The sequence below is a fragment of the Notolabrus celidotus genome, chromosome 9, assembly GCF_009762535.1.
Source record: "Notolabrus celidotus isolate fNotCel1 chromosome 9, fNotCel1.pri, whole genome shotgun sequence".
Taxonomy (NCBI): Eukaryota; Metazoa; Chordata; class Actinopteri; order Labriformes; family Labridae; genus Notolabrus; species Notolabrus celidotus.
Genome location: NC_048280.1, coordinates 37786775 through 37800128, shown reverse-complemented (window position 1 = coordinate 37800128; position 13354 = coordinate 37786775). Strand labels below are relative to the sequence as shown.

General features: G+C 41.5%; 1 protein-coding gene across 1 annotated transcript in view; it reads right to left on the bottom strand.

The window, feature by feature from the left end:
• Positions 1–13354, bottom strand: part of loxl2b (lysyl oxidase-like 2b) — a 76857-nt gene that overhangs the window by 19962 nt on the left and 43541 nt on the right. Inside the window, exons 7-11 of the mRNA XM_034692810.1 lie at positions 12345–12496; positions 11694–11861; positions 8784–8949; positions 8195–8435; positions 5034–5149 (exon numbers count right to left, since the gene is read on the bottom strand). Coding sequence (XP_034548701.1) covers positions 5034–5149; positions 8195–8435; positions 8784–8949; positions 11694–11861; positions 12345–12496 — 843 coding nt within the window. The remainder of the gene's footprint in view (positions 1–5033; positions 5150–8194; positions 8436–8783; positions 8950–11693; positions 11862–12344; positions 12497–13354) is intronic.

Here is a 13354-nt window from a genome sequence, read left to right as displayed (position 1 = left end):
GAAGGTGTTTCCACACTTTTGACTGGTAGTGTAAGAAAGGTGAGTCAAAGTGTGACACAGACACAAGAGAGGACAAGTGTATTATAATATCACTCAGTTATGATACACTTATCAAACATTGTCCCTGTCTTGTTAGAACAGTTACATGTTTGACTAAAAACAGATTTGTACTCTGATATCAGGACAAAGTGATGAACTGAGAGTGGATGGAAACAGGCCCCACAGGATCAGTCCTCCAGGTTCTCAGTGGCTGGTGATGTGGTCTGAGTCTGAGAGGAGCTTCTGTAAAAACACAGAGAAATAATTAACATCATAAAATCTTAAATAGTTGAGCTCTGCACTACAAGTTCAAAGGTTCTGCTAAACTTTAGGATCCAGCTGTTCAAAACGTTGAATATAGCAATGACTCTCTTTCTGTAATTTTGTATGTAAGTTCTCATAATACAGTTTACTTTAATCATGCTTTTTCAACAAGATCAGATCAGAATGAGAGGTAGAACTGAAATAATTCTTATTATAAGTTTCAACAAATCAAAGATCCAACAGGATAAAAACAATCCATGTTACTTCACAATTACTGTCCTCTCTTACTGTCAGCACTGCTCTGTGTTGTGTGGAAAACTCAGCTGAATACCACCATAGGTACAAGTAACAAAGGCAATGAAATGATGCGTAAGATAAGCTGTTACTGTGCCCGTTATCCAGCAGGACACACCAGACATGATATCTCTCACCATGACTCATGCCCTGTCCCTGCAGACTGGACCTTACTGATGCTCTCACTGACAATGACCAGCAGATGGCAGCAGACACTGTGTCTGAGTATATGAATTTATCCACTTAAAATTTAACTTTGGAAAGTAAATTCTATCCAAGAGTTCAGAGATCAGATAACTTAATAACTAACGTTTTTAGCAATGACATGATATTTAAACGTGGTTTGTGACTCATGATTGATGATAAAAGGAAGTCATCTTCATCCAGCCTATGGATTCACTGAATCAACACGTGAGAGGAGATAAGCGCGAGTAGCAAAGACGTTTCAACACGGCTTTAAAATCCTTTTGAACTCAAAAAGCCGTGGCAGAGATCGCCCGGTGTTTTGGTTTAAACAGCAACCCTGTTAACTGGAGACTTTCAGCCGGATGCATCCCTCATAAACGTCTTTAGACCATCATTAAATATCTGATGAGGATATTTTGAAATCTTAATAAAAACTAAACTAGTTTGCATTCCCAGGAACTCCCTCTGTGTTTCAACAGCTGTGTAAACTCCACAAACACCGACACGTTCAGCTGAAGGTCTCCAGTTTACAGGGTCACTTTTAAAACCGGAACACCGGGAGAGACGCATTCACGGTGGGCTGAGAGAAGACTACTGTTACAAGCTGCTAAATCAAGAGAATCACAGCTTCTTCTTTTGAAAAGTACACACACATACAAAAAAGATAGAACAAATCAAAACTAATGAAAGAAAGAGAAATCAAGAGAATCACAGATGTGTGTGATGTTATTGTGGACGGAGGGAGGAATAAAAACACTGAGGTTAATCTACCAATCAGACACGTTCAGCATTGCAGGCCCCGCCCCCTGAAAGTCCCGGGACCTTTCAGGGGGGAGGTTATCTACCCCTGAACTAAATTTAGACCCTGGGTCCAAACACATTTGGTTCAGGGGTAAAGTTCCTAGTTCCAGGGTAAAGTTCCTCCAGTCAAAAAACGCCTTTAGCCTGTTAGCTTAGCATCCTTCCTTACTTATAATTCATGTAGGTAAGAGTTTGCTTAGTGACACATAGGCGGACAAACACTAGCCAGTATTCTGTTATTACTTTTAACGGTTATGAAACCGGATTAAAAAACACAGACTTGTACTTACAGCAGGTGATGGTGGATCCATCGTAGACTCTCCGCCTCACACCAGCAGCAATAACGTTATCCAACTCTGCGATGAACCACCGACTGGTGGTTCATAAGATGAATAGATATACAGGGAGAGCACAGCTGGGCCCAGCCTGCGCCTGTGAGCCTGAGTCCAGGGCATTAAAACCATCGCCTCACAGTGGTTCTCACACACGGGAGAACTGCAGCAGGAAGCTTGTGTAAACAGAGCCGACTGAGTGGCCCGCCTCGTTAGGTGGATTCTGTGTGTTTTTAAGGTTTTGGAGCAGAAAAACTTTGACTTTTAAGCCAGTAGTAACTATGAATGCATTTCAAACTAGTTTTAACATTTGCAGTTCAGAGTACATCTTTGCAGAACTGTGTACCTGGTGAATGTAACTTTCAATGTTAAGACATATGGAGCTATCATTGTGGCTGTTTGTAAATGTGTAAACAGATCCACAGATGTGTACAATGATTCACAAATGTAAACACGTTGTATCCACAAGTACACACACAGAACCACAATGTTTTCAAATGCTTCTATGAATCCACAGAGTGGAGTCTGGATAGCTCATGTCTCGATCGGCACACACTGAACTGGGTTGAATTATTTTCTAAAGCGGTCATTTCAAAGATATTGAGATTACGAGTCTTCCAATGAGAGGCACAGCTGACTTGATTGACAGGCGGGAACACTGTAGCTGTTGGCTAGGAGGCTCAAAGCCCGCCTCTTTACGTCACAATAGCTCGACAGCAGCAATATGGTTGCCGCCGACAATTGGCCTCAAAACAGCTCTTCAGCAACAGATGGGTGACGTCACGGAGACTACGTCCATTATTTATACTTATTATAATATGGTGTTCACACACACCACTGAGGGCAGTTCAGGGTTAAGTGTCTTGCTCAAGTCCCCTTGGATCCCTCGACCTTCTGACTGAGATATGGCCGACTCTACAGCTGAACAGGGTTGTAGTACTCGGGTCTAGGACTCAGACTGGAATCCGGCTCCAGTCTTGATTTTCAGGACTCTGGACTGGAATCAGATTTGAGCCCCGATGACTCTCAGACCTTACTCAGACCTTACTCAGACCTTATTCAGACCATACTCAGACTTTACTCAGACCTTACTCAGACTTTACTCAGACCTTACTCAGACCTTACTCAGACCTTACTCAGACCTTACTCAGACCTTACTCAGACCTTATTCAGACCTTACTCAGACTTTACTCAGACCTTACTCAGACCTTACTCAGACCTTACTCAGACTTTACTCAGACCTTACTCAGACTTTACTCAGACCTTACTCAGACTTTACTCAGACTTTACTCAGACCTTACTCAGACCTTACTCAGACCTTACTCAGACTTTACTCAGACCTTACTCAGACCTTACTCAGACCTTACTCAGACCTTACTCAGACCTTACTCAGACTTTACTCAGACCTTACTCAGACCTTACTCAGACCTTACTCAGACTTTACTCAGACCTTACTCAGACCTTATTCAGACCTTACTCAGACTTTACTCAGACCTTACTCAGACTTTACTCAGACCTTACTCAGACCTTACTCAGACTTTACTCAGACTTTACTCAGACCTTACTCAGACCTTACTCAGACTTTACTCAGACCCTACTCAGACTTTACTCAGACCCTACTCAGACTTTACTCAGACTTTACTCAGACCTTACTCAGACCTTACTCAGACTTTACTCAGACCCTACTCAGACCTTACTCAGACCTTACTCAGACTTTACTCAGACCCTACTCAGACCTTACTCAGACTTTACTCAGACCTTACTCAGACCTTACTCAGACTTTACTCAGACTTTACTCAGACCTTATTCAGACCTTACTCAGACCTTACTCAGACTTTACTCAGACTTTACTCAGACCTTACTCAGACCTTACTCAGACTTTACTCAGACTGGAGCATTGCCTGCATTAGGACTCTGAAGACAGAGAGGAGGACGGGAGCTTATACAGTGATCTGACAGTTTTAATGTTCATGTTGGATTTTGTATATATTTTTTATAGAATTGATTTAGTTCAGAGCGAAGAGTGTGTAGTTGTCTGCATGAGCATTCAAGTGCTGTCCTGTTGGGCTACAGTCACTGCCCAGATGAAGAGACGCTGCCAGCTGTACATTTAGCTTTCAAAGATATTACAATAAATACAAACACGAGCAGAGCAACATTTTGGATATGAGGGATGTTAACAATAAATCCAGTATGGATATATTGAACTTACTCAACATGTTTTTTTGTTTGGATTTTCTATCACATGGATCAAACATCATGTGGTCTCTTATTTGGTTCAGCTACCATGGAGGTGTTTGAAGTTTAAAGCATGTTTCATGTGAATCAGCTGACTGAAGGTGTTGCGCACAGCGGAGACGCTCATCCGTGGGCCATGTCTCCACCAGCATTTTTTTTTCTCCGCCGCTGGACTGATTATGACCTGGTTGCACAACCGGCTGACACCTGGACACATTCACATGCTTATTTTTCTCAATAAGAACGAGCAGACAGAAAACTGGACCCTGTGAGTTTGAAATATGATGTATGATCCGTAGATATTCAACACCATCGGTTATATACATTGTGTCGATAAGGAAAATGATTTAGGGGAAAAAAAGCATTTGGTTTTGTTTTTTTAAATGTTTACGTATTTTGTAATGATTAATCAATAATCGATAATTGACATTCCCAAAGATCGATCACGGAGATGACTTAAAACTGACATCCCTATTGGATATGTAAATGTATGCCTTTCTTCAAAATTTAGGAGTTAAATGGGTGCGAGAGCATCTTCAGAGCAAGTGTTCGGCTCTCACTGACACAACCCATGATCAGCTCGACATGTTTACATGATCAACATACACTGTGTGAGCTGCTGAAGGGGAAGACTGAGCTGATATAACAAACTCTACACACATCACTGTGTCCGTCGGGTAATCTAAGGCATTTCCTGCCTCACATAATGAAATCATTCTTATAATTATAAATATGATATATATTAATATTATAAATATGACCACAAGTGAGCACTCTCACTGAGCGGCTTCAGAAGCTGCTCTCTTCCTGTGAATGTGGTCGTTCTGAAAGGAAAAGTTGATTCTCATGTTGAGGAAGGGGAACTGTTGTAGTCCTCACCTTCATCACACTCTGAGTCCTCCAGGCAGAAACTTGCTTTGTGTCCCTCCGCCACTTTAGTTCCATTGAGGCTGAAAAGGTCATAGAGCGTAAACACCTCCATGCTGTGGTAATGCCTGCAAACACAAACACAAACACAAACATAAACATAAACATAAACACAAACATAAACACAAACATAAACACAAACATAAACACAAACATAAAAAAAAAACACAAACATAAACACAAACACAAACATAAACATAAACACAAACATAAACACAAACAGAAACACAAACATAAACACAAACACAAACACAAACACAAACATAAACATAAACACAAACATAAACACAAACATAAACACAAACATACACAAACATAAACAAAAACACAAACATAAACACAAACACACAAACAAACAAACATAAACACAAACATAAACAAAAACACAAACATAAACATAAACACAAACACACACAAACAAACAAACATAAACACAAACATAAACACAAACATAATCACAAACATAAACACAAACATAAACACAAACATAAACATAAACACACACAAACACAAACATAAACATAAACACAAACATAAACACAAACATAAACAGAAACAGAAACATAATCACAAACATAAATACAAACACAAACATAAACACAAACATAAACACAAACATACACAAACATAAACATAAACACACACAAACATAAACATAAACACAAACATAAACACAAACAGAAACAGAAACAGAAACAGAAACATAATCACAAACATAAATACAAACACAAACATAAACACAAACATACACAAACATAAACAAAAACATAAACACAAACATAAACACAAACATAAACAAACATAAACAAAAACACAAACATAAACATAAACACAGACATAAACACAAACACAAACACAATTACAGTTTAAATATATACATTTTTATCGAACATGTTATATTTATATTGAAAAAAATAATATCATGATAATTATCGTTATCAAATTATCGCCCAGCACTATTTACACCCATAGTCCACCAGATCCGTGTCCGCTCCGTCTCCGCTCCGTCACAGCACCAGATTCTGCCCCATACTGGAAGTCAATGTTCTCCATGTTTGTACTCCAGCTCAACACTAAGGTCAACCCAGCAGCTGCTCCTGGATGGGCCTAAGAATCGCCAGAGAACCTGGGGGGATCCGGCCTTTACAGCAGCTGCCCCCAATCTCTGGAACAGCTTACCACTTCAGATATGATCAGCTCCACTATTGAATGTTTTGAATCATTATTTAAGACCTCTTCTCTTTGGCCTCTTCATCAAGATGAGAACATTAATATCCCCACAGATTTTATTTCACTATTCTATATGAATATGATTTATGCTTTCTTCTTGTAGTTTTTAACTTGTAAAGCACTTTGGTCAACATTGGTTGTTTTTAATTGTTGCATATAAATAAAGTTGACATAAATTAGTATGTACAGTCATGGCCAAAAGTTTTGAGAATGACACAACTATTAATTTTCCCAAAGTCTGCTGTTTCAGTTTTTATAATGGCAATTTGCATATACTCCAGAATGTTATGAGGAGTGATCAGCTCAACTGCAATTAATTGCAAAGTCCCTCTTTGCCTTGAAAATGAACTTTATCACCAAAAACACATTTCCACTGCATTTCAGCCCTGCCACAAAAGGACCAGCTAACATTATTTCAATGACACACAGGTGTCACACACATTAACACAGGTGTGGGTGTTGATGAGGACAAGGCTGGCTAACCGGGAAGTTTATAGCAGCGAGTAAGATTGCACCTCAGTCAACCGTCTATCGAATTATCAAGAACTTCAAGGAGAGAGCTTCAATTGTTGCCAAACAGGCTCCAGGGCGCCCAAGAAAGTCCAGCAAGCGCCAGGACCGTCTCCTGAAGGTGTTACAGCTGTGGGATCGGGCCACCACCAGTGCAGAGCTTGCTCAGGAATGGCAGCAGGCAGGTGTGAGTGCATCTGCACGCACAGTGAGGCCAAGACTTTTGGAGGAAGGCCTGGTGTCAAGGAGGGCAGCAAAGAAGCCACTTCTCTCCAGTAAAAACATCAGGGACAGACTGATATTCTGCAGAAGGTACAGGGACTGGACTGCTGAGGACTGGGGTAAAGTCATTTTCTCTGATGAATCCCCTTTCCGATTGTTTGAGGCATCTGGAGGAAGGCTTGTTCGGAGAAGACGAGGTGAGCGCTACCATCAGTCCTGTCTCTTGCCAACAGTGAAGCATCCTGAGACCATTCATGTGTGGGGTTGCTTTTCGGTCAAGGGAGTGGGCTCTCTCACAATCTTGCCTAAAAACACAGCCATGAATAAAGAATGGTACCAGAACGTCCTCCAAGAGCAACTTCTCCCAACCATCCAAGGGCAGTTTGGTGATGAAGAATGCCTTTTCCAGCATGATGGAGCACCTTGCCATAAAGCAAAAGTCATAACAAAATGGCTCGGGGAACAAAACATTAAGATTTTGGGCCCTTGGCCAGGAAACTCCCCAGATCTTAATCCCATTGAGAACTTGTGGTCAATCCTCAAGAGGCGGGGGGACAATCAAAAACCCACAAATTCTGACAAACTCCAAGCATTGATTATGCAAGAATGAACTGCCATCAGTCAGGATTTGGTCCAGAAGTTTATTGACAGCATGCCAGGGAGAATTGCAGAGGTCTTGAAAAAGAAGGGTCAACACTGCAAATATTGACTTATTGCATGAATTCTGTGTAATTCTCAATAAAAGCTTTTGATACTTATGAAATACTTCTAATTTTATTTCATTGTACCACAGAAACATCTGACAAAACACCTAAAAACCCTGAAGCAGCAGACTTTGTGAAAATGTAATATTTGTGTCATTCTCAAAACTTTTGGCCATGACTGTATGTGCATCATGTGTTGTGAGAAAACAAATGCCTCATATCAACAATTTAATACCCAATAAATTATTATAATAAATGACAATCTTTCAGAAAGTGATCTATGCAATAATTAAACAGGCTGTTTTTAAGGCTTGTGATTTCTAATCAAATTAAGAGTTATCTTTCAGAAATATAGACTGGATCCAACTGTTACACAAATTATAAGATGAGATAATATCATACTTAAGTGACATTTGGTGATACAGCCTGAGGGTTTGTGACACTCACCTGTGACAGTCATGCCACACCCAAGAGTTTCTGCTGGCTTTGGGCCGGAAGTCCGACTGGCCGTTGTTGTGGATCTGAGAGGAGAAGCGCAGCAGGCGGCGGTAGGAGTTGGCTGGAGCCTGGTTGGAGGTGGTGGACAGACAGTTCTCCTCATATGCACATTGCAACATGAACATGGGCCTGTCTTCCATGTAGGTGGACTGCTCCACCACCTGCGGGTTCAGCACCAGGTCAGGGGCAGCTGTGGACACAGACAGCAGATAGAAACCTATTGAGATACATCAAGGTGTCTGACACGTCAACAAGCATATCAAAATGAGGGGTTTCTGTTACGAGCGAAGAGTAATCCTAAGATTCAAGAGACAAACATCCCAGAGAAATATTCTGCAGAGTCAGAGCTCCTCTGAAACACCTTTGGATCTGTTGAAATCAAACTAAACAGGCAAAAAGTCAGCGCCTTTAGATCGCCTGTTAATGCACATATTGGTCAAAGAATCATTTCAGTGTTCATACTGATTTACTTTCACTCAGTCTGACAGGACAATGCCTGGATCATGATCAGAGTATAAACATGAATGCTGGGTCTTACTCTCAGAACAGGACACTCCGGCAGCATTGCGTCCGCCTCCTTTAGGGCAGCTGAGGTGGGCTCCATGGTGTAGGCAATGAGACAGTGACATCTCAGTACCAGAGCAACGAACTCCACTCATCACCACGACGTCAGCACTCACCTGGCCCGGCCAATACCACGTCTCCTGTTTGGAAAACAACACCCCAAATGTACAGCTGAGGAAAGGGGTTTCCACTCTGATATGACGCAACGTGATGAATTACATACAGCATAAACTGCAGATTAACTTATTGTGAAGGCCGAAAGCTAAACTGTATTATTAACCATCTGTGTTAATACATGACTCTGCTTGGTCAAAACCACATAACAAGCGTAACTGAATATTAATAGCAGAGGTTAGAGCAGCCTGAGGAGCGACTGGACCCCAACCATCTCTGAGAGGGAAAAGTGGAGCAACATCCTGTCCTGCATTTTAGAGCTGGAGAGAGCATGTCTAAGCTGCTGATGGTTATACAGTTACTTGAGCCATAAGCGACGTTGATAATAGCAACGACGTTCACAGAGGAGATAATTGCCTCATTTTTAAGGGTGTGTCAACTGCAAGGTTCAGAAAAGAAGGAGGGCTAAATGAGGACAGATATTTCAAAAAACATGAGTGTAGAAGTTCATTTCCCCTTGTCTTCAAAACTCCCGTTAGTGGACATGTTTATGGGCATTGTAAAAATTAGACAGGCTAATGTTTTATGGCCCTGTCACACCTTGACGATTCAGCCGGCGTATAAAAAAATTGGCGAGTACGCTGGCGTACGTTGCATAAGTTATAGGTAAGTTTTGTATAAGTTACACATATTCACACATGTAGAGCTGTGTGTCTGCGTGTGTGTGTGTGTGTGAGAAGCCTTGGAGCCCTCACTCAGTGTCAAACAGCAGAGCCTCTGAAACAGAAGCTGAAGCCAGCATGTCAGAGTCTGCTGATGTTCAATGATAAAGCTGCTGTTGTTGAATTCAATGAAGTTCAAAATGTGACGTTTTTGAAAGCACTGCATTCAATAAGTGTAACTTGTTGTAAAGAGCAGAGTCTGTGTTCCTGCTGGTTTCACTCCTCTGACACTCTCCACGCCTCATCATGTTCTTACAAAGAGAGACTGCAGAGCCTTTTTGTACACTTTGTCCACGTTATTACCAGTCCCTCCAGGAAGTTGCGATTTCGCGATCGCAACTATCAACGCAAATTCAACCAATCAGCGCGATTTTTTCGCGGCCCTGCAATTTTTTACAATCACCGCAACTTTCCCGCAAATTTGACCAATTACCTCAATCTCAGCCCCTGTACATCATCGGGTTTGTCATCAATTTGACTTCCTTGGAACATAAACGTAAGTCCTCACTTGATCGGCTCTTTTCAACAACAAAACACGCACAGAGAACGGGTGAAGAGAGGGGACAGCAGGCAGGACAAGTGACCATGACAACGTTGTTATTTATAGATTGAGGGGCTCAGTGTTAGCTTGGTCTCTACCTGCTGCAGGTGTGCTTTATGAACCAGCTCTCCTCACCTCCATGCATCTGTCTCATCTTCATTGAGGATTTTTACCCCCCGGTGTGCGTTAGTAACAAAGACACAACCGGGGGACGTCTGTTTACTATTTGATGTTTGACGTTGTTGCCGTGGTTACCGTAAAAAGCTCTGCATCTCCAGCTTGATTTAATCCAGTTTAATGAAACATCAGACACATTCAGTAAGTTTTGATCAACTCCTTGTCATCAAAGATGCAGATTAATTTCAGAGTGCCGTGAACTGACTGTGCATCAGTCGCTGCGAGGTGCATTCAGGGACCGTCGTAAATACAGTCCTTTCATGGCATTTTTCTGTGAATCAATATAACCAAAATATAGTCAGTGGCTACATCAAGAATGTTTTTTAGCATATTTACTTGCAACTTTCACCACAATTTTTTTCAAAAACCTGTCGCAAATTCAGGCTTTTTGGGCCGCAACAATCACAAAAAAAATCCCGCGAAAACCTGGAGGGACTGTATTACACTGCAGCGCGCTTTAAACAAGTGGACCATAGTTGGGTATAAGTTATGAATATGATATGTACTGTATATGCCCAAAACTGAAAAGTACATCTGCGTATGTCAGCGTTTTAGAGGCATTTTGATCCGTTGGGAAAACGCTGGCTAAATCATCAATGTGACAGGGCCGTAACATGGCTGTGAATTGAAATGTTTAGTTTAATATCAATTACTCACACAAGTCATGCTTGAAAGTCAAGATGATTATTATTATTATCATTATTTTTCATCCCTTGTATTTAACAGACAAAATTAAAGGTCCTGACAGTTTGGCTGCTTGTCACTATCTGTCTCCTAAATCTAGTTTTGATATCATTTATTACTGTACAGGGTCTTATTTGTTGCACGCACACCTGTCATAAAAGGATTACTAGCTACAAGGACAAACCAGAGGTCAGTCAGGTGGGTTGCAGTTTGAAATGCTTAGAAGGAAAATGGAGACAAAGAATTTCCATTTTTCCACTACATTTGACAGCTATTGGTTCTGATGGACACAGGAGGCTGGAGCAGCATGCGTCGGCCTGCACAGCACTTGGCACCTACTTTAAACTGCTGAGTCGTTGGTCAAAGTGGGGGTATCACCGTTATGCATAGACTTAACCATCAGTGGACTTCATGCCTAAACCTAACCATCAGTGGACTTCATGCCTAAACCTAACCATCAGTGGACTTCATGCCTAAGCCTAACCATCAGTGGACTACATGCCTAACCTTAACCATCAGTTGACTTCATCCCTAACCCTAACCATCAGTGGACTTCATGCCTAACCCTAACCATCACAGGCTGATACCATATGTGGCCTTGCTTTGACATAAATATCTGGTTATGTCCACAAAAAACATGTTGTACCTGGAAGGCGTTGCTGGCAAAGCCCAGTCCAAGCTGTCTGCAGACCACCATGGCCTCCATGATCCCCCAGCCTTCACTGCATACTGTCCCCCACACGAGAGAACCATTGCTTGGTATCAGCACCTCCACACGACCTTCAAAGGGGTTGCGACCTCCACTCAGACGCAGCTATGGGCAAAGACATAATAACAGAGAGCTGACTTGAACCTTTATTTCACATCGATCATCTATTATTGTTATATTGTTTAAATTGTTGTTACAAGTTTGACTTTATTTAATGGAACAAGTGATTTTAGGGTTTCCAAAAAAGGGATGTGCAGAGTTGTCCAGATTAGCACTCCTCTTTATGTTTCCTTGATCTAAAGAGCACTTCTTGGCCCTTTCAGTTGCTTCACCTTACCACACACTGAGGTGTTTTGGAACCAACTCAAAGAAACCCTGGTGAAAGGAGGAGCTTACTTAACATCCCTACTGATTAACCATTTGGTAGGCTATGAAGGTATCAGTAAAGAATATTGCTATGAGGGCGTGATGGGATGGGCTGCTTCACTGAGCCCTGAAGCATAAGTAACCTTGTGTTTAGCTCAAGGTACTTGTGACCTTAGTGCTCCCCCTTAGTGCTCCCATATTTGAAACGAAGCTGAAGCTCACCGACTCCTGAAAGCCCATCGCAGGAATGTTGCATCTGACAGCTGCATCCTCCTCATGACTGCAACCAAGAACCTCCTTGTTGAAGAAACACTCTGTGATGGACTTTTCAAATCCAGAGCACTCCACTTCATTCATGTGCACCGGGCCCATACCTGCAAAACATGTAAAACAGAAAATGTCTTTACATTCAAACAAAGAGGGAAGCACTCCTTACAGCCATCATGATGGGGAATGATTTAAAAAAGAGCTTTATCTATATTTCAACACTTTCTATGACTATTGTTACGGTAATGTTCACGTATGTAGTAAACAACAAGATCATTTAGAATAATAGAATTATGAAGGGATAATAAATTATTCATTAAAACAGACTTAAGTTTAAAAAAACAGACTTAAGTTTAAAAAAACAGACGATTCATGCAAAGCATTCATTCCACAGTGGAGCCATGTCTGCTTCAGAAAGAAAAGTAATGGTTTGGGGCGCCTAGTGGTTGAGCCACATGCCCCATGTACAGAGGCCACAGTCCTCCAGTGGGTGGCCTTGGTTTGAGTCCAACCTGCCGCACCTTTTCACACATCACTCTCCACTTCCTGTTCCATTTACTGTCCTGTCCTTTCAGAATAAAGGTATAAAAGCCCCAAATTTAACTTGAAATAAATGAGTGATGGGTTTGTTGTCATGAATCATCCTGTCAGGAACGCTTCTGTCAGACCTGAACCTGCAGAAGTCACCAGGAACTTTCCATCAAGTGAGTCCAGGCTGGTTAGAAACTTCTAGACAGGAAAAACAAGAAGTAATACGTGACCACTAAGGAAGACAGTACTGAATAAAGCATTTCAGGAAGTGTTCCAGCTTAGATGACCCTGCAGAATTTATATATACATATTTTTTTAAGTTATATTTTAGGGCATTTTTTCACCTTTAATGGGCAGGACAGCTGGAGAGAGACAGAAGTGTGGGGAGTAGAGAGCGGGTGAGGACATGCAGCAAATGGTCGAGGCCGGGAGAC